This window comes from Microtus oregoni, unplaced genomic scaffold (genome assembly GCF_018167655.1).
Source record: "Microtus oregoni isolate MIOR12 unplaced genomic scaffold, Mior012 000007F_ref0000211, whole genome shotgun sequence".
Lineage (NCBI taxonomy): Eukaryota > Metazoa > Chordata > Mammalia > Rodentia > Cricetidae > Microtus > Microtus oregoni.
Window position 1 is genome coordinate 53,294,052 of NW_024543066.1, and position 22,148 is coordinate 53,316,199.

General features: G+C 40.2%; 2 protein-coding genes across 6 annotated transcripts in view; one reads left to right on the forward strand and one right to left on the reverse strand.

The window, feature by feature from the left end:
* Ash1l (ASH1 like histone lysine methyltransferase) overlaps positions 1-22,148 on the forward strand; it is a 162,365-nt gene that overhangs the window by 8,513 nt on the left and 131,704 nt on the right. For 4 of the 5 annotated variants that reach the window (XM_041655483.1, XM_041655484.1, XM_041655481.1 and 1 more), the window contains exon 2: positions 11,510-12,029. In XM_041655483.1, coding sequence (XP_041511417.1) covers positions 11,610-12,029 — 420 coding nt within the window. In that variant the 5' untranslated portion in view covers positions 11,510-11,609. Of the gene's footprint in view, positions 1-4,832; positions 4,898-11,509; positions 12,030-22,148 lie in introns of all 5 variants that reach the window. The other variant, XM_041655482.1, reaches the window with a different exon arrangement.
* LOC121450525 (putative protein T-ENOL) lies at positions 19,979-20,353 on the reverse strand. The gene has a single exon (XM_041655492.1). It carries the CDS (start codon positions 20,351-20,353, stop codon positions 19,988-19,990), a length of 366 nt encoding a protein of 121 aa, XP_041511426.1. The 3' UTR covers positions 19,979-19,987.

Below are 22,148 nucleotides of genomic sequence, written 5' to 3' on the forward strand. Positions count from 1 at the left end.
GTGGTTTCTATCTTCTGTTCATATCGCATGTTTAGTTCCATAGTAAATAAGGCATGAGTTGTTGACTTAATCTTTTTTTTTTAATATTTATTTATTTACTTATTATTATTATATTATTATACAGTGTTCTGTCTGTGTGTGTGCTTGCAGGCCAGAAGAGGGCACCAGACCTCATTACAGATGGTTGTGAGCCACCATGTGGTTGCTGGGAATTGAACTCAGGACCTCTGGAAGAGCAGGCAATGCTCTTAACCGCTGAGCCATCTCTCCAGCCCCCTTGACTTAATCTTTGGCTCTGCATTTTATTCTTTTTTCTGTATTTTATACCTAGTCTCAGCTTTGTTTGTTTTAAGGAGGACAGTGTATCAATTCTAAATTAGTTTTGTTTTGGCTTCTTAGTGTAAATGGTGGACTTCCTAATTCATTTCTGCTGAAAGTGAAAACTCCAGAGTTTAAATATTTCCTGACTAAGCCCAATAGGGCAAATGTAAGAAATTTAAAAGATTGTCTTTGAAAAGAAGAAATGAATAATTGATATTTGAAAAATAGGTCTCAAAGGGCTTGAGTCAATCATACAGAATAACCACTGGGTGAATATTAATATATGTTTTCAGAGAAGATCCAACTAAATGATGACAGGTTGGGAGGTTAATGTTTAGATGCAGAAAGAGATGAATAATAATGAACAATTGCTTTTTTGAAGAAACTTAAGCAATTTATTTATGTGTATATATGTTTAATTTTAAGGAAGAAAATCAAGTAATTATAGAATAAGGTAAAGCTTTCATTCACATTAGCAAGTATTTCTTAGATGCACCTTCTATGAGTTAAAAATAATTTTTAAAGTCAGTTCATTGTGCTAGGTTTAAGGGCACGCGCCTCTAATCCCAGCACTTGGGAGGCAGGGGTAGGCAGATCTTCTAGTTTGAAGCCAGCCTGGTCTACTGAGTTCCAGGACAGCCAGAGCTAAAGCATGATAGCCTCCACCTCCCCCCACCCCCCCAGAAAAAAAGCCAGTTAATTGTTAGATCATGTTATATACAATTCCAAAGCTTACATTGTTGATTTATTACTGTTAAAAAAAAAGCTATAAGTGGGAACTGGAGAGATGTCTTAGTGCTTATGAGTACTTACTGCTCTTTCAGAGGACCAAGGTTAGATTCCCAGTCATCCCTGTCGTCATCCCCCTCCCCGCCCCCAACATGGCAGTTCACTGTTCCAGGCATCAGACACTCTCTTCTGACCTCTTCATGTGCTGTACACAGATGGTGCCTAGACATGCATGAAGAAAAAGCACACACACATATAATTAAAGTAAATCTTTAAAAAAAACTAAAAAGTAACGGGGTGTTATAGCACAGGCCTTTGGGATGCACAAGCAAATAGACCTTTGTGAATTCAAAGCCAGAGTTCCAGACCTTTCATATCTGTATAGAGAGCCTGTCTCAAATCAAATAAAAACTAAGATGTGCGTGTGTGTGTCAGAAAAGTGACTCATTGGTTAAGAGCTCATAGTGCCGTGGCAGAGGAGCTGCATTTGATTGCTAGCACCCACATTGGACATCTCACAACCATCTCCAGTCCAGGTCATTTGATGCCTTCTTTTGGACTGCATAGATACCTGCTCTCACGCACACATAGAATTTGAGATAAAGTGGATCTTTAAATACAAACAGCAAAAATGGACTGGTGGAATGGCTCGGACAGTTAATGTGCTTACCACCTAGCTGAAGGATCTATCTCGTGACGGGAGAGAACTAGCTCCTTCAGTTGTCCTCTGGTATCCATATGCATGATGTTGCATGTGCACCATAAATGAAATGTAATCCTAACAAGCATTGTTGCACAAGACTGCTGAGTTACTCAAAAGTTTTTTTCTCAATGAGCTGCAGAGATGATTGGTTGTGATTCACAACTGTCTATAACTTCTGTTCTAGGGAATCTGTCTCCCTTAGTTTTTCTTTCTCCTCACAGATAGTCTTTTCTGATTGGTTCTTACTGTTTACACCTGACTAGCCTGGGGACTGGCTATATAGACTGGGCTAGTCTTTAACTTGTACCAGTCCTCCTGCTTCTGTTATTAGAACTGTATACTGCCATGTCTGAGACACTCCAGGTATTTAATTCTTTTCCTTTCTCTCCATGTTGGACCATGTGTATGTGAGAGACAACTGAGAAACAGGTTAACAAAACAGGGTCGCTTCTGTACAGCTAAGAACTATGTTTATTTTACTTGCTTGTGTGATCTTTGAGAAAAGTTATACATTTTCCATCTTGCTCTCCTACCAACACTTTCAGTGTTAGAGGTTGAGCCCTCAGGTCTTTGGTTATACTTAGGCAAGTACTTTAAAGTTAAAATTATTAAATTTTTATTTTATAAATATGGGTGCTTGGCTTGCATGTATGTCTGTGCACCACATGAGTGTCTGGTTCCTGGAGGCCAGGAGAGAATGTTGGATGATCCCCTGGAACTGGGGTTCAGATGCTTGTGAGCTGCCAGATGGGTACTTGTATGGTCCTCTAGAAGAGAAGCCAGTACTCATCTCTCCTAGCCTGTTTGTTTTAAAGGACATAAAAAAATGCATCTAACTTTGTTTTCTCCCAAGTGAATAACCACTTAGGTCAACATGCAGTATCATATCAAATAAATTATCCGTTTGCAATATGGGATCTACTAATTGAAAAGGACTTGTACAGGAGTAATACTTACCTCATTGTGTGTGTGTGTGTTTTGCATGTATATGAGGATGTGAAGGCCAAAGGAGGAAGCAACCTATCTTTCAGCCTATCTTATTCACTTGAGACAGGGTCTCCCACTGAATCAGAAGCTTGTCGTTTCAGCTAGACTGCCTGGCCAGTGAGCCCTAATATCTGCCCGTCTCTCTCCGTCCCAGTGTTGAGGTACAGATAGCCATGTCTGGCTTTTACATTCAAACTCAAATCTTGGTGCCTGCAGCAATTGCTCTTATTCACTGAGCTATGTCCCTGCTCCTGTATTCTGCTATGAAAAAGTTATTTTACGTATATTGAGTATTTTGCTTGCATGTATGTGTGTGCCTAGTGTCCATGGGGATCAGAAAAGGGGGTCTGATCCCCTGGAATTGGGGTTCAGATGGTTGTGAGCCACCATGTCAGTGCTGGGAACTGAAAACCCAATTCCTCTGCAAGACCAACAATTGCTGAGGAATCTTCTAGTACCCCTCAAACCTTTAGTTGAATTTATTTATATTTACTTTGAGACAGGGTCTCCATTTGTAGCTCTTGCTGACTTGGATTTCTGTGAGATCTGCCTTCCTTTGCCTCCTGAGTCCTGGGATTAAAGGTGTGCACTACCATACAGGCCTTTCATATTCTGCTTCTGTACAAAGTGGGAAAAGACTTCCTTCCATGAAGTACTTAAGTTTGATCCATCAGATTTTTTTTTTAAATAACATTGAGCTTAGGGGTAAAGAAAAGACAATTTTTTTCCTTCAAGAATTTTACAGTTTAAGAGTCCTGTTAACTAAGTGTTACAGTACAGCATGGTGCTTTTGTCCAAGGTGGGGAGAGGAAAGGTATTACCCTGTGGGCAGTGTCAGGCATGATGGTACACAAGTCTAATCCTAATACCCAGGGGCAGGCAGGAGGATCAATGCAAATTAACTGAAATGTACAAATGAATGGCTTTTAATACAGCCACATGGTTATATGACTGCTTAGTCACTATATATAATATTATTTAAAAATATTTCATCACAGTATCTATTAGCAGTCCTTCCCTATCTTACATATTCTCCCTTTGCTCTAGCAGTAACTACAAATTTCTTTTCTATGTATCTGCCTGGATTTTTGTCGTCACCCCCCAACCTCCAAAAACAACAACAAGTGGAGTTTATCTGTGTAGCCCTGGCTGTCCTGGAACTCACTCTGTGAACCAGGATGGCCTCAAACTCAGAGATCCACCTGCCTCTGCCTCCTGAGTGCTGGGAATTCAAGACACGGGCTACCATGCCTGGCATATCTGCCTGTTTTAGTTTCACTGGTACAAGGTGTTGTGTAGCTCATACCTACTTCTGCCTCCCAAGTGTTGATATTGAATTGCTGTCATGTACAGATATTGTCTTGCATTTTTATTACGTGTGTATATGCGTGAGAGATGAACATTGTCAGAGTCATTTCTCTCCTTTCATTGTATGGGTCCAGAGGATAGAACTTTAAAATTACTTTCAAAATATATTTCCTTTATTCTTATGTGTATGAGTGTTTGCTTGCATGTGGTGTTGGAAGAGGCCATTAGATCCCCTGGAACTGAAATTAGAGATGGTTGTGAACCATCATGTGGGTGCTGGGACCCAAACCTGGATTCTCTCTGCAAGAGCAACAACTGCTTTTAACCACTGAGTCATCTCTCTCCAGTTCTCTTTTTTCCTCCCTTGGGCACAGTATCTCACCATGTTGTGCTGGCTGATCTAGGACTTAGAACTTGCTTAATGCTAGACCAAGTCATTCTGGAACTCAGTGACCCTCCTGCCTCTGCTCTATAGATGTTGGTATTGTAGGCAGACTCTACCCATCTGATAAAGCTGCTCTAAACATTTGTGTGTGTGTCTATTTTCATTTGTCTTGGGTATGTATCTAAGAGTGAAATTGTCAGGGTCATATGGCAATTGCTTAACCTTTGAAGAGCTACCAAACACTCCCAACACCATTTTACATTGCTGTTGTCAGTAAGTGAGGGTTTCAGTTCTTCCACAGAAAACTTTTATAGAAATGGAATATTAAGAGGACAGCAAGATTGCTGAGTGGGTAAGGATGCTTGTCACCAAGCCTGATTCCCTGCATTTGATTCCTAGTGCTTTTGATTGATTGGGAGCAGAAGTAATCTGGGCAGAGATTGGAAGAAAGTGCCACACAAAGAGTAAGTATATGTTCTGATGGAAGGAAAAAGATATGTAGAACACAAATACCATAGGTGTTACCAGAATTTGTTTTTTTGGGGTTTTTGTTGACTCTTGCTCTATTACCAGCACAGTGAGAAACATTGAGTCTCCATATAGAAGAGCAGTTACAACCAAAATAAACACTGATGACCTGTAAAGTGCCATCCTGTACACTTTTCAACAAGCACACGAGCGCTGACAACAGCCCGTGCTTGCACAGGAAAATTTAAAAGTGTCCTGGATCTGATTTTGAGCTTGTACATGCTCCCTCTACACAGTGTGTAATAAAAATACTCTACCACGCTGCTGAGCATATTATTAGTTACATTTGGGGTTGAGAGCTTTTATATCTGAAAGATTTCTTTTTAATTTATTTAACTTTATTTTATATGCATTGGCCCTGAAACGTGTCCAATCCCCCTGAACTGGAGTTATAGACAGCTGTGAGCTGCCATGTGGATGCTGGGAATTGAACCCGGGTTCTCTGGAAGAGCAGCCAGTGCTCCTAACCCTTAAGCCATCTCTCCTGCTCACAATAAAACCACTGAGCTATCTCTCCAGCCCTCACCCTGAAAGGAGAGTTCAAAAAAGTATAGTTTAAAGTATACAAATGGCATTTTCTAGAACTTTTTTTTTGGCTATAATTTAAACCTAAAGGGAAAACAAGATAGATAGGCCAATGTAACATGAGGGCCTGCTTGCTGGGGTTTCTGTCCTGCCCAGTTCCCACAGCCTATAAGCCCCAAAGAAAATCACACAGAGGTCTAATAAGTTATAAACTGATTGGTCCATTAGCCCAGGCTTCTTATTAACTCTTATAACTTATACTAACCCATTATTCTTATCTATGTTAGCCACATGGCTCAGTACCTTTTTCGGTGGGGCAGGTCACATCTTCCTTCTTTGATGTCTGAACAGGACTGCAGAAAGAGCTTCCTTCCCAGAATACTCCTGTTCTCATTGCCCTACCTCTACTTCCTGTCTGGTTGTCCTACCTATACTTCTTGCCTGGCTACTGGCCAATCAGCATTTATTTATTTAAAACATAATTGACAGAATACAGAATTATCGTGCACCAGGTCAAGAAATAAGAAGTCTTTTCTGAGTTCTAGGCAAAAAAAAAAAAAAAAGTTTTTAAACATCGGTAGTAGTGGAATTGAAAACGATGGGGTATAATCAGCCAGTTATTGGTGAGTTTTGGTGTTAGATTAGGTTGAAAGTTGGGGATAGCTAAAAAATCAGGATGATTGCCAGGTTTCTGACTTGAGCAGCTGGTGGTAATACAGTTACAGAGATTGAATACAGTTAAAGAGATCAAAGGAGGAATGGGCTTTGCAAAAAATATTGAACAGGCTCTGTTGAGTCTGCATTTTAAAAGTCATATACCATGTAATTTAATACTCAGATAGAATTTAAAGTAGAAAAGGGCTCCAAGGGCTACCAATATTCAGAGAGCTGGTAGACCCAAGTCAAACCAGCAAGTGAGACTTAGAATTGACTACTAGAGAGGTAAGAGGAAAGCTTAGCATCCTAGAAGTTTGTAGACGTTGGTAGCGTGTCATTGTTTCCTTCCTCTCTGTCACATCATTCGTTTTCTGTTGACATAATTGGATATAGACTGATTATTTCAGTATGTGCACATTGTATAATGATGAAAACAGGGTGTCAACTCTCATCTATTACTCGTCTTATTTTGGGGGTGAATTTTGGTGAGCTAGTGAGATAGACTTGGTGGTACATGCCTTTAATTCTGGCATCCTGGAAGCTGAGACAGAGGCAGGTGAATCTCTGTGAGTTCAAGGTAAGTTCCAGGGCTGCTAAGGACACACAGTGAGATTCTGGTTTTTTTCAGTTTTGTTTCATTTTATGTAGGCTTGTGAGATAGCTTGCTACGAATCTGGGACCTACAGAACTAATTCCCTAAAGTTGTCTTCCACCCTACACAGACACAAACTCTCAAAGGAATAAGGTAGGAAGAGGGAAAGAGAAAGACCCACACACCTTTGTGTATACATTGCACATATACAAAAAGATAAATGAAATAAAAATTAAAACTTCTCATTTTATTGACTACCAGATAATACTGCAGTATGTATTTCAGGGAGTTTCAACTTTTTTGGGTTTGTTTGATAAAATTAATAAGCATAGTCATTGCCATTTGATAACGGATTTTATTTATTTGTTTTTAAAATTTTTATTATTGTGTGCATACTTGAGAGGTTAAGTGCTCAGTTATAGTTCTCATGGGTTCCATGACTTTCTGTTCTTTCAGAGATCCTTGTTCCAGAGATCAAACTCAGGTCATCTGTCTTGAGTATCAGCTGCCTTTTTTACATACTGAGCCATCTTTATTGGCCCAGATTTGAATGTTCTGCAGTATATCAAATTATTAAAAACACTACTACTTTTGACAGAGCAAAGTAATTCTTATATAGTAGTTATTGAAGTAGTGAGAAATGACTGCATGTTTTGAGAATGAAACTGACATTTGCTGATGGAATGCATATAGAAAGATTGAGAGATAGAAGGGAGTCAGGAATGATCGCAAATTATTAGGCAAGTTGTTGTAAATGAAATGTTTTGCTGAGTATGGTTGTGCACAACTCCTAATACAAACACTCTGGAGGCAGGGGCAATCAATCTCTGGAGTTCAAGGCCAGTCTGGTTTACACAGTGAGTTTCAGGACAGTCAGGGCTAAACAAAGAATCTCTACCTCTAAATATCAGAGGTGTGCGGTGAGGGGAGAGGGAGAGAGAAAGAAAAAGAGAGAGGTGTCTTCTCTTTGAGACTAAAGGGATGGAGGGATGGCACAGTGGTTGAGAGTATGGGCTGCTCTTCCAGAGTACCCACATTTGATTACCAGCACCCACATAATGGCTCACACTGTAACTCCAGTTCCAGGGGACCACTTTCTGGCCTCTCTGGATACCAGGCATGCATGGGGTACACAGACATACATGCTTATAACATATAAAGGTTTTTTTTTTTAAATTTAATCAGTGGTAGGGTGGGTTTTTTGTTTGGGTTTTGATTGAGGCAGGGTCCCTCTGCATAGCCCTGGCTATCCAGGAACTCATTATTTAAACCAGGCTGGCCTCAATCTCTACCTGCCTCTGTTCTGAGTATTGGGATTAAAGGTGTGCACCACCACTGCCTAGCTAAATAATGGTGGTTTTTAAGGTACAGTTTTACACTGTAATTTTATTTAGGCTTGCGTTCAGCTCATTGTATAGTCCAGGCTGGACTCAAATTTACAGCATCTTTCTGTTTCCATCTCTTCTCATCTTCTATCTCTTTTCAGACTCTGTTCAAGAAATGGAAGGCAAAGTTTTCCTATATGTTTCTCAAACGTAATCAAAATACTTCTTCCTCAGGAGTTTGACACTTAATGTTCTGCCTGGCTGACACCTGTCTCCTTCCTTAAGTACAGGATTATTCACTTAACTTGCTGTATCCTGTATCCTAGTAAATTGTATTGACCATCTACAAGAATTTTAAAGAGGAAGCTGGAGAGATGAATAAATGGTTAGAACACTGCCGCTCTTGTGTAGGACCAGAGTTCAGTTCTCAGCACCCATGTGAAAGTAGGTTCCAGTGGATCTCATGTTGTCTTCTGGCCTCTACAGGCATTCCCACACATGTGGGTGTTTACACACACATAGACCAACAGAGACACATAAATTTAAAAAGGATCTTTGTAGGATTTTTAAAGAAAATAAAACCTAGGATACTTTATATAAATCATGTACTATGTGCATATTGAATTTTAAAGTCTTCGTTCATTTGTATCTGCGTTTTAATGTTGACAAAGGGAATAATTGCAGTCACTAGTTTTGCTTAATGAAGTCTATAGAAGAAAACACAAATTTATCATAAACTGGGTGTGGTTTATACCTTTAATCTTGGCACTGGAGAGATGGAAGCATAAAGATTGCTTTGAGTTTAAGGCTATCCTAGGCTTCAAGGTTTCTGACAACAAAAAACAAGTAAGTTCCTTAGTGAAAGTGACCTGTCAGTAATGGTGACATTGGAGGTGGAAACAGGAAGATTGTTACAGATTGCAGGTCATCCAGGACTACATTGTGAGTAGGGAGACATTATTTCAAGAAATAAAGTCAACCTTCTCATAGAAATAAGATCAAATTGTCTTAAGGGTAATATGGGTAATCATTGTTAATTCTACAATGTAGCAACTTAAATATTTTTACTTGACAAATATATTTTTATTGAGCACTGTATATTTTTATTTATTTATTTTTTAATATTTATTTATTTATTATGTATACAATATTCTGTCTGTGTATGTTCCTGCAGGCCAGGAGAGGGCACCAGACCTCATTACAGATGGTTGTGAGCCACCATGTGGTTGCTGGGAATTGAACTCAGGACCTTTGGAAGAGCAGGCAATGCTCTTAACCACTGAGCCATCTCTCCAGCCCCGAGCACTGTATATTTTAAAATATATACTAATGTAGCAGTTTTAAATTTGTTAATTGCCTTTATCAAGTTCAAAACAAAGACAACTTAATAACGTTAAGTTTTCCGTATGTACAGTGTATTTTATGCATCTATTTCTAGAAGTTTGCTTGGTACACTTAAATGTTTCACAGGTACCTAAAGTTTAATACACTTTTTTTTTTTTTTTTTTTGGTTTTTCGAGACAGGGTTTCTCTGTGGCTTTGGAGCCTGTCCTGGAACTAGCTCTGTAGACCAGGCTGGTCTCGAACTCACAGAGATCCGCCTGCCTCTGCCTCCCGAGTGCTGGGATTAAAGGCGTGCGCCACCATCGCCCGGCTACACTTATTATTGAACTATTCTTTGAAATACTTATTTATTTTATGTGTTATTGGTGTTTTGCGTGCTTGCATGTTTGTGCACTAGGATTATCCAGATCCTTAAGAGCCAGTTTGTAACGAGACAGTTTGTGAGCAGTTTCTGTTGTCTTCCCAGTTTCATTTTGTGCTCCTCCCTCAGTCATCTTCATCATTAGGGAATTTTCACATACATACTATTTACTTTGGTAACATCTTTTTCCTGTTCCTTTACATAATATGCCATAATAACTAACACATTTTTTATTACACTTTTACATTATAACTGTATTTATATGATAAGTTGTTTGTTTCCTTTCTAAGTTAAAGTTTGTGATGCAGTATTTGTTTGACTGGTAACTATATCTTACTGTGTCATACGGTTCTCAAGATAATTTTGAGGCCCTCAGAAAATATTTGTTAAATTAATAATGAATTAGGTCTGGGGAGATGGGTGAGTGTTTGGTGCACAAGCATGAGGACTTGGGGTCCTATCCCTAGCACTTATAGAAGCTGAGCTGTAATTTCTGGGGTGGGAGAGGGGCGGGGACGGGTGAATCTTTTCAGTTCATTGGCCAGTTAGCCTAGCTAGATTGGTGAGTGTGAGGTTTCTCAAAGGGGAAGCAGTGAGGTAGCTCAGCAGATCAAGGCTCCCTGTCTCTCCATCTATAATCCTGACAGTTTTTAAAATGAAATGTTTGAAACCAACATAAAGCCAGTAAAATAATTCTTTTTTTTTTAATAAAAATGGATTTTGTTAAAAAATGTAGAAAATATATTCCTTTAAAATTAAAGTCTTGTGACAGGCATAATGGTGCTCATTTTTAATTCTAGCATTCTGGAGACTGAGGAAGGAGGAATTTGAAGTTTACAGGCAGACCCTGTCTTAGAGGGAGGCGAAGAAAGGAGAATCGGATTCAAAATACACAGTTATTTCTGTGTTTGTATTTGTATTTGGACATCAGTTGCAGAAGCTTCTTAGCTTGTTTATAATGATTTTTTTTTTGTTTTTTTGTTTTTTTTTGGTTTTTCGAGACAGGGTTTCTCTGTGGTTTTGGAGCCTGTCCTGGAACTAGCTCTTGTAGACCAGGCTGGTCTCGAACTCACAGAGATCCGCCTGCCTCTGCCTCCCGAGTGCTGGGATTAAAGGCGTGTGCCACCACCGCCCGGATTTTTATGTTTTGTTTTTTTTACTTCTAGACAAGATTTCTCTGTGTAGCCCTCCATCATGCTAGTCTTAAAGACTTGCATCACTTTAAGGGCTACAATCTCAAGACAGGTGTTCACGTGTCATCTTAGCACTTGGAGGCTGGAAGCAGCAGGGTCAGATTAAGATCCTCTTCATTACCAAGTACAAGGCCAGCCTGGGCTAAATGAGGTTCTTTGTCAAAAAGCAAGATGCACACATACACACAGATACATACACACGCACGTACACTGAAGAGAGAGATCTCCCTGTGACTGGCTTCATACTTTATATCTTCTTGTCTTGGCCCCTTAAGTGCTATGATCTAGGAATGTGCTTCCATGCTCTGCTGGAATGGTGATTCTTAAAGTCTGATTTGTGCCACAGTATTATAGCTTGTTCACATCTACAGAACAAGAAAAAGAAACTCGAAATTTTTAAGTGAATTCACAAGTAAATAATGTGTATATATTCTAAACTACATTTTGATTTAACAGATTTTTTGGTGCTTATCCTGTTGTCCTTATTGCTCCTTTCTTATATTAATTATTGTTTATTTTCTGATAAATTTTTGTTATGATCTATCCTGCAGGGAAAGAGATGCTGGTCGCAAGTTTTGGAAAACCATATTTTTTTATGGAACAGTGTTCTGTAAAAGTTTTATAAGATTCCTTGGCAATAACACACTTGTGATGGACTCTAGGAATACTGCTATGTTAGGATTGGGTTCTGATTCCGAAGGATTTTCAAGGAAGAGTCCTTCTACCATCAATACTGGCACTCTGGCCAGCAAGAGAGAAGTAGAAATAGAGAGTAACACGAAAGAAGAAGAGGATCCGCGCAAGCGGAATCGAGAAAGGAACAGTGAAGTAGGAAAAGATGATGGTTTGACTGATGCACAGCAACAGTTTTCAGTGAAAGAAACAAACTTCTCAGAGGGAAACTTAAAATTGAAAATTGGCCTTCAGGCTAAGAGAACTAAAAAGCCTCCAAAAAACTTGGAGAACTATGTGTGTCGGCCTGCCATAAAAACAACCATCAAGCACTCAAGGAGAGCACTTAAAAGTGGGAAGATGACAGATGAGAAGAGTGACCACTGCCCTTCAAAATGGGTGAGTGACCTTTCCAACTGCACATGGTCATTGTCAGTACTTGGATTTCTCTATCAATCTTTGTTTGCACTACTCTTTAGCTATTTCTAAATAGGCCATAAAGGATGGTAAAGTATAACAACATAATTGTGTCTATATTTAAATTTTTGCGTGTATGAATGTGTCTAGTGAATGCCATTTCATGCATCTAAAGGTCAGAGGACAACTTTGGTGTCAGTTTTTTTCCATCTTCACATGGTTTCTAGGGATTGAACTTGGGGCAGGCTTTCAAGACAAGCGTACTTAGCGGCTGAGCCGTCTTACAGGTACAAATGTCTGGTTGTCCCTGGATTTTTACTTGTAAAATTATGACATGATAAATGGGGCTAATTTGTGTAAACCAGATCAGATTGTTGCTCCCAGTATAACAATGGGGAAAAAAATGGCGATTATATTTAAGACATATAGATTTGAATCTTGTCTTTCTATTTCCAATAACAAAAGAATGAACATATTAATAACAAATAAATTGAGGCTCAGATAAAACAAATTATCATAGCACCTCTCTTTTAACATGGCTGAAAGGATGTGATTTACCTACAGCAGGAGAGCGTTTGTAAAGTGACAGTTGTTGTACAGGGTGTTGATGTTGCTGTTTCTCCTAAGGTCCACTGCTTCTGTGGAAACCTGTGCAGATCCTGACTCAGAGCAACAAACAGAAAACCAAACATAATGATTAATTATTCTTCTTTAAAAACATGGATTTAATGTGGGCTTGGTAGCAAGGGTAATGCATCCCTTGTTTCAAGTATTTGGGAGGCAGCAGCAGGTGGATCTCTGAGTTTGAGGCCAGCTTGGTCTACAATGGGGAGTTCCAGACCAATCAGCTACATAATGAGACATTGTCTCAAAATAAATAATTTGAGGTACATTGGTGTTTTGCTTGCATGTCTCTTTTCAATGTACTCATATCTGGTTTCATAAAGGTCAGATTAAGGTGAGGAATTGCCTAGAATTGAACTTAACAGACAGCTGTGAGCCTCCATGTGAATACTGGGAACTAAACTCTGGTCCAGTGGAAGAACAGCCTGCTCTCTTAACTACTGAGCCATTGTCCAGGCCCATGACTGATTTTTCTTAACTTTGCTCTGTCTAATAACAGTAGCAATCTGTGTGACAGTCTTTTGACCAGAAGTTTTAGTTACATTATTTAGTATCGGTATATAAATATATATATACACAGTGTGTGTCCTCTACAGGATCAAGAGTATACATTAGTATTAAGGGTGGAGCTAGACAGAATTGGCCTACCACTTTATCTGTATTATCAATGTATTAAATGACTTGACTCTTATTTTTTTTCTCTGTGATCCGTGATGTTTTACCTGCATGTATGTCTGTGCACCATGCATGTAGTGCTCACAGAAGCCAGAAGAGGCCATCAGAACCTCCTTAGACATACTGTAACCCCATGTGGGTTCTAAGAATCCAACCTGGGTCTTTTGGTCTAGCAGCTGAGCCATCTCTCTAGCAACACCCCCCTCCCCTGTTTTCCTTTTTTTGTTTGTTTGTTTTTGGTTTTGTTAAAGAGAGTCTTTGCTGTGTAGCCCAGGCTGTCCTGAAATGTGCTCTTCTAGCTTAGACAGCTGGGTGCTTGGAGTGCAGACATGCTTCTATCCCTAACTTGTCATTAATTCTTTATTATTTTAAAAAAATTATCTAAAAGTCTATGAGTGTATGTGGTGTATGTACATGCGTGTGTACAGGTAGATTGGTGTGCAGAGACCAAAGTTAGGCATCAAATGTTCTATTACTGTTTATGTCATTCCTTGGAAATGGGGTTGTTCGCTGACTCCAGAGCTAAGCTGGCGTCAGAAAGGCCCCTGAATCTTCCTGTCTCCACCCATGACCATGCCCAGCTGTGTGTGTATTTGCTGGGAATTAGAACTCAAATCTTCATGTTTGCAAACAAAGCACTCTTAGCCTCTGAGCCATCTCCCCAGTACCTAATTCTCTTTTTTGTGTGATAGTCTTCTATATGTCTTAGGCTGACCTAGAATTTATTTCTCCTCTGCAAGCCTCACAGGTGCTAAGACGATGAGAATATGCAGCACCACACCTATCTTATTACCAATATTATTATTATTTTTTTTAATTTTATTTAGGAGAGGGGGTGTATCCTGCAGTGACAGATTCAAGAACAACTTTGTGAGTTGGTTCTCTCAGTCAACTATGGGTCCTGGAAATCAAACTCAGATCATCAGGCTTGCTTGTCAAGGCACCTTTTACTGAGCCATCTTGTTAGCCCTTATTACCCATAAGTCTTTACTCCGAAGTTTGTGCTTTTCCATGTTTCAGGATCTTTGCTGCAGGTTCTTTGCAGGATTGCTAAGGCATCCAAAAGTGTGAGTGTGTTAAGACAGAGTCTCTTGCAGTTGGTCTAGCAATTTGCTATGTAGCCAAGTTTTACCTTGAACTCTTGACCCTGCACCTTGGGTTGTGTTTACTTGAGTAGGCCACTTGGTTTGACCAGTGTTGATTGCCTTGGCAGGTTACTTAGTCTAGGGTTAGTAACCGGCCTGGCAGTTCAGTTATTCCAGGGTCACGGAGAGGCACTATCTGGAAGATAAATGGGCTAAGAAAGAGGAAGGAGGCTAAGCGGGGTTCTTGTCAAAGCCTCAGTTTATTAGAGATGGGGTACAACTTATATAGGGTAAAGAGTTGGGGGATGGGCACAGGGGCCTGGGCTCTTGCCGCCGTGGTTCACGTTGGTCACATGGTCCGTGTTGGTCATGTAGCCAGGAGGTTACCTTCGGTCAGGTCACCTAGGCCAGGAAGTCACGAGTTGACACACCTAGATCTTTAGATAGTTTGGAATGTGGGATGGGTTCCGCTAACAGATAGCTCTCCATTAACAGCCAATTTGGGTGTGGGGTAGGCTCTGTCAATAGAACGATTCCTAACACAATTAGGGGTCTGGGGTTCTCTGCAGACTCCCCAGGGTGATGGTTCCTGTAATGATTTTAGGAGGAAATTGGCTCCTGACAGATCCCCCTTTCTTTTATAAAGACAGGCAGCTATTAAGTGGAGGGCATCAGGTCAGAGTCCAACCATGGTGTCAGATCTAAAGGAGAAGGGACTGGGACAAGGAGAGACCCTTCTCTCGAATGGTGAAGCAATTTACCTCTCCTGGGAACAGAGGGGTGCCTTATGATTCTTAGGTCGAGTGGGGACCAGGTCTTTATCCCCCTTGCCCGTCCTAGGATTCCCAGTATCCTGTCTTAGGTTGGGGGATGTCCTGCCACAAGTCACCCGTCCTTGGAGCTCCTCAAATGAAAGGTATCTAGCGAGATTTAAAGTAAGCAGATCACAGGGCACCCTGTCTTAGGCCATGTGGAGTGCACCCCTCATGGGTGTGGGGTAGGCTCTGTCAATAGAACGATTCCTAACACACTTAGGGCTGTGGGGTTCTCTGCAGACTCCCCAGGGTGATGGTTCCTGTAATGATTTTAGGAGGAAATTGGCTCCCGACAGACCAGAACTTTTTTGGTTCTTGTTTGAGTTGTTTCCAGCTAAAAGTTTCACTGTGTCACTCTGGCTGACCGGGAACTTACTGTATAGACCTTCCTGGCCCCAAACTCAGACCTGTCTGCGTCTGCCTCCAGAGTGCTGGAATTAAAAGCATGGCCTTTTATTTATTAGTACTGGGTTTTGAACCCAGAGGTTCACCTCCCCTTTACCACTAAGTTGAGCTCTCCAGCCTTCTATTCCCAGCTGGGCATGTGAACTGTTGACCTTTCCTCAGAGGGGAGTTGGGGTTGTAAGCGATTCTGCATTGATTGCACATGGCCCTAGGAATCAGGGGGAGGTTAGAATATGTAGGCTGGAGAAGACTAGAAGAGTGCTTCATCTGTGTATCATCCTTGCTAGGTACAGACTTCCCAGTGTTGCTTCTTTGGAGTCACCATCCCCTGTAAGTAAGCTCAGTAAACTAATAAGGGGGATCTTTGGTTTGTATTGAGACCTTAGCAGGAGGGGAGTAGGCGTTCTTGCAACAAATACTAGCCTGTCATTGTTCCTGAATATACTGTCATCATTTAAACTTATCTATTTCTGAATCACCATTTAGGAAGTTGGCTTGATAATACCATGGTGATATAATGATAATACTGTGGGTAGAAAAGTAATTCCTGAAGCAAAGTGAAGAAATTTTTGTATTTAATATATTTTTAGGGTTACATTTGCTAGAATAATAATACTACATTAAGATCATGCAGTGTTTAGGGATGGAGAGATGGATTAGCCCTTCTAAAGGATCTGTGTTCTATTCCCAACACCTACAGGCATCTGCAACTCTGCTTCCAGAGTATCACATACCTTGCTCTGGCTTCCATGGGCACCTAAATCAATATGGCACAAAAGCACCCATACACATAAAACAAGAATGTAAAAATAAAGATGTTGTTTAGAACCAAATTGATGAAAAGAATCTTTCAGGAAAGCAAACGATGCTTCATTTTTATATTTTCTGGAAATTTGTATAAACACCTACATGTCTCCTACATACATATTCTTCTCCATTTAAAAATATAAATGCCATATTGATAATACTGTTTTCTATACTGTTGTTCTTTATGTAGTCCTGGCTCGCCTGGAGCTTACTGGGTAGACTAGCATGCCTCTGCCTGCCCAGTGCTTTTTTTTTTAAAATATTTATTTATTTATTATGTATACAATATTCTGTCTGTGTGTATGCCTGCAAGCTAGAAGAGGGCACCAGACCCCGTTACAGATGGTTGTGAGCCACCATGTGGTTGCTGGGAATTGAACTCAGGACCTCTGGAAGAGCAGACAATGCTCTTAACCTCTGAGCCATCTCTCCAGCCCGTGCTTTTTAACTTGGCGAATTCTGAAGAGTTTTCCTAAATAGCAGCAGTGACATAGCTTCTTGAAATGTGGGTTTAAATTTCTTTCAGTTTGTATTTTTTTAATTTATATTTATTGTGTGTGTGCATGTCTGCATGCATATGCATGCCATAGTATGTATGTGATATCGGAGTGTAAATTGTGGGTATGGGCTCTAGGGCTCAAACTCTGGTTCTCAGGCTTGCTGGCAAGCACCTTTACCCCAAGAGCCATCTTGGTTAGTTTTCTTTAGATATTATTTTGTCAGTTTCCATGCAGAAATGTATGGTTTTCAATTCATAAGTCATTTTGTATGTAGTTTAGTTGGTAAAGTGCTTATGTAACAGGTATAAGGCCTATATGTAATCCCTAGCATTGGGTAAAAAATTTGTAAATTTGTATCCATGCTAACCTCAGACTCAAGATCCTCTTGCCTTGGCAATCTTGGTGCTGGGATTGTAGGCACTGTAAGCATGTGTCACTCTGCCCAGCATAAATCTTTACTTGTGATGTCTGGATTTTGATACATCATTTGAAAAACTTCCTTTTATCGAAAAAAATTTTTACTTATACTTTAGCAGCTTCATATCTATATAGAATATATTATCACATCCATCTCCAACTCTACCTTCCACTTCAACACATGCTCTATCTACTTTTATTCCTCTTTCTTCTTCTGCTTTAAGTGTGTGTGTGCCTATGAGTGTAGGTGTCCATGCTGGACAGAGGTGTAGGATCTCCCTGAAGCTGGAGTTAAAGGTGGTTGTGCCTACACACATGAGTCCTTGGACTTTAAGTTACATCTTCTGCAAAAAGCCGTATGTGTTCTTAACTGGAGAGACGTTTCCCTGGGCCACCAATCCCTGTTTTAGTGGGTCTGTGATTGGTGTATAGGAAGCCAGGCTGTTGATTTGTGGGGCCTTGGGTGGGGGAATTTGATTTGGTATCCTGCCATTTTGCTTAAAGTGTTTTATCAGTTCTCTGAGTTTTCTAAGGCTTTGGGGATTCGGGTATAGAGTCCTGTCATCCACAGACAGGTACCTGACTTCTTTCCTCTTTGTGTCCCTTTATTTGCTGCCCATGTCTTACTGCACTAAGACTGCTGTCTAGTGGAGAAAGTGCACATCCTTGTTTTATCCCAATTTTAGTAGAAATGCTTTGGAGTCGTCCCCCCATTATATAATGTTGGCTAAAGTTTGCCATTTGTTTGTTTAGTTGGTTGGTTTTTGAGACAGGGTTTCTCTGTGTTACATCTTTAAAGATCTGGTAAAATTTATCATTGAATCCATTTGTGTCTGGTCTTCTCTAGCTGAGAGTTATGTTGTTTTGGGGTTTTCTTTTGTTTGTTTTAATTTGTTTTGGTTTGGTGTTTGGTTTTTCAAGACAGGGTTTGTCTTTATAGCCCTGGCTGTCCTGGAACTTGCTTTGTAGACCAGGCTGGCCTCAAACTCAGAGATCCTTCTGTCTCTGCCTAATGTACAATTAATAAAAACTAAGAGACAGAAATTGGGGTTCAACCTGAAGACCAGAAAAGACTAGCCACTGGCTCTTACTTCTACCTCATTCCTAAATGGCGATTCTGCCTTCAGGATTCCCAGCATGAGGTTTAGACTATATCTGAGAGTTGTCTCCTCCGGTGTTATAATCATCTCTAGGTCTGGGATTAAAGGTGTACACCACTGCTGCCTGGTTTCTGTGGCAAACTAGTGTGGTTACTGGGACTAAAGGTGTGTGTCATAGCTGCCTGGTCTGTAAGGCTGGCCAGTGTGACTGCTTTACTTTTCTGATCCTTAGGCAAGCTTTATTAAAATATAAATAAAATGGCACTACATCTGCCTTCTGAGTGCTGTGATTAAAAGCATGCACCAGAGTTTTAATTCCTGTTTTTATCTCATTGTTAGAGATATGTTTACAGTTTTAAACCTCATCTTCATTTTAATTGATAGATCATAATACCTCTAGAATTTTTTATTTTATTTTTAGATTTCCCAGTTTAGTAGAATATGTTTTTAAGGTAAGACTTAATGATACTCTGGATTTTATTAGTATCCATTATAGTGGTTCTCTTTTCAGGTCTGATTTTATTTTGGCCTTCTCTCTTTTTAATTATTTTAGTTCAGGGTTTTTCTTTCTTGTTAAGTAACCAATTTTTCAGTCTTTTTTTTTTTTTTTTGGTTTTTCGAGACAGGGTTTCTCTGTGGTTTTGGAGCCTGTCCTGGAACTAGCTCTTGTAGACCAGGCTGGTCTCGAACTCACAGAGATCCGCCTGCCTCTGCCTCCCAAGTGCTGGGATTAAAGGCGTGCGCCACCACCGCCCGGCCAATTTTTCAGTCTTAAAAGCTAATTTTTAGCCGGGCGGTGGTGGCACACGCCTTTAATCCCAGCACTTGGGAGGCAGAGGCAGGCGGATCTCTGCGAGTTCGAGACCAGCCTGGTCTACAAGAGCTAGTTCCAGGACAGGCTCCAAAGCTACAGAGAAACCCTGTCTCGAAAAACCAAAAAAAAAAAAAAAAAAAAAAAAAAAAAAAAAAAAAAAAAAAAGCTAATTTTTGTTTCTGTCTTTTTAAGACCAGTTTCTTGGCTGTATATATTGCTTTTGTTTGTTTCCATTTTATTAATTTCTTCCCTAACCTTAATGATCAGCTGTTTTGGGGGTTCACCCTCAGGTATATCATTAAGTTGTTTCAGATTTCTATGTAGTGTTTGTTTTTTAATGTGAGTATTTAAAGTTATAAACTTTTCCTTTAGGACTGTTCTCATTTTATCCTATAGGAGTTGGTGTATTGTGTTTTTATTTGATTCTAGAAATTTTTTTTTTTTGGAGGGGAAGGGAGGGTCCCTGGCTCTTTATTAAAACCTTTTCTCCTCAGTAGTATGATTGCCCATGGAAGATGGAGAGTCCTGCAGCTGGTCCAGAGGACTTGGTTGGTTTCAAAGGTGGCATTGCTGGTGAGCAGGAGTTCCTCCCGAGATGAGGTGTTTAGCCAGTTGCAAAGGAGGGGCTTTGAGGCTTTCACTGAGGGACAAAATGGGGGAGGGCGAGGCCAAGAGAGCAGCACTGGGGAGGGTGGGACTCATCCTCCAGTCGTCAGGCTATTGGGGAGCACTCCCTTTTCACGAGGAGATGGCAGAAGGTGTGCCTTGGTGCTGCTGCGATTTCTGTCAGAGCAGGTGTCTGTGCCTCGGGTCTTGGTGAAGACCACGTGTTTAGATGATATCTGAGTCCCTTGGTCTTTTGTCTGCATTTCCTTGGTGGGCACAGAGTTCACCTGGGAGCGAGCAATAAATAGTGCTTCATCTGTAAGTTCTGCGCTGATCTGGCTCAGGAATTCTTCAGACCGAGATAATGAGACTTTCTGCCCTCCACCTAAGGCGGCCGCAGCTTGAGATGGCCAGCTGTCCTTTTTCTCTCCGTTGTTCCTGGCAGATGTGGATGCCATCATCCACGGCTGCTCTCCAGGTTCCTCCTTGGAGGTGGTGACCCCAGCGTTATTTCGAGGCATTTGGGCAATTCTAGAAATTTTTAATAAAATTTTTGTTTTGGTTTCTTTGAGGACCTCATCATTATTCTGTAGTATGTTGTTTAATCTCCATGAGCTTGTGTCTGCTCTGGGTTTCTCTTAACAGAAACCCTACTTCTATTGCGTTTTGTGTCCTAGTATCTGATCTGTTTTAGGTAAAGTCTCATGGGCTTCTTAGAAGAAAGTGTATTCTGCAGTGTTGGAATGGATGGATGCTCCATAATTAGGGTCTCTTAGGTACCTTTTATTTAGGATATCACTTAATTCAGATATGTCTCTGCTTATTTTTTGTTAGAAACACCTGTCAGTTGGTGAGAGTAGGGTATGTACTAGATGAATCTGTGACTTTACATCAATATAATTTCTTTTATGAAATTGGATGCACCTGTGTTTGAGGGATATGTGTTTAGAATCCTAATGTCCTTTTTAATGGAATGTTCTCTTAATCGGAATAGGGTTGTTTTCTTGCTAGTTTTTGTTTGAAGTCTATTTCTTCAGATCATTGACACCTGCTTCATTTCCAGATCTACTTGCTTGAATACCTTTTTCTCTCCTTTCAGACAAGACACTGTCTGTCTTTTGTGCTAATATGCATTTATTAGAGGTAGTTGACAGATGGTTTTTTTGGGGGGGGGTTCAATCTACTAGACTGTGTCTTCTGATTGGAGGTTACAACCATTAATCTTCAGAGTTATTCAAAAGTGTGTGTTGGTGCCTATCTTGTTGATTTTGTACTGTTTTTTTTTTTCCTCTTCCTTTCTTGCTGAACGGTTACAGTAGCATGAGTTATTCTTTCCTATGGCTTCATGGATGGACTTGTTTTCCCTTCAAGCCTATTTCCTATAGAACCCTCTTTAGCCTTTCTTTTTTTATGGAATGTTTTTATTTTTGATGAATAGTTGTAGTTTGGTTGTCAGTTGTCTTTTAGAACTTCAGAACATCTGTCCAGGCCTCCTGGTATTTACAGTTTCAACTGAGTGATCTGCTCTTTTTCTGACAAACATGCTGCGTGTGCCTTTCCTTTCCCACCTTTATTCTGTGTGCTTGGTGCTTTAGTTACAGCATACTGGGGAGGTAACTCTTCTGGTGTGCTTAGTGTCGTGAGTGCCTCCTGTTTCTGCCTTGGTTTCTCTTCCTCACTCTTGAAAGTTCTGTGTTCTCACTCTTTTAAAAATGCCTTAGGTTCTTCTCCTTCTGTACTTATTACCCATAGATTTGAACTTTTCAGGGAATCACAGATTTTAGAATTCCCGCTGCTATTTATTATTTTCTTTGTCCTCGTTGAATGGTTCCAGTTCTTCCCACCTGTCTTTTGAGACATTCTGTCCTCTACTTGATCCATTCTATTGCTGAAATTTTCCACAGAGCCTTTTATTTGACTTACTATGCTTTTCTTTTTTCTTTTTCAGTCCCCCAACGAGTACAACTTTTTTCTGTTGTTTTTTTTTTTTTTTTTTTTTGACTTTCCGAGACAGGGTTTCTCTGGCTTTTGGTTCCTGTGCTTGTAGACCAGGCTGGCCTCAAACTCACAGAGATCCTCCTGCCTCTGCCTCCTGAGTGCTGGGATTAAAGGCGTGCGCCACCACCGCCCGGCCAACGAGTACAACTTTAATTAAAAATTGTAAACAGTACTGCAGAGATATTTAAACTTTAAAATGCTACATCTTAAATTTAAAGTTCTAGGACTACATTTAAAAGCCATTCAGGCGTGGTC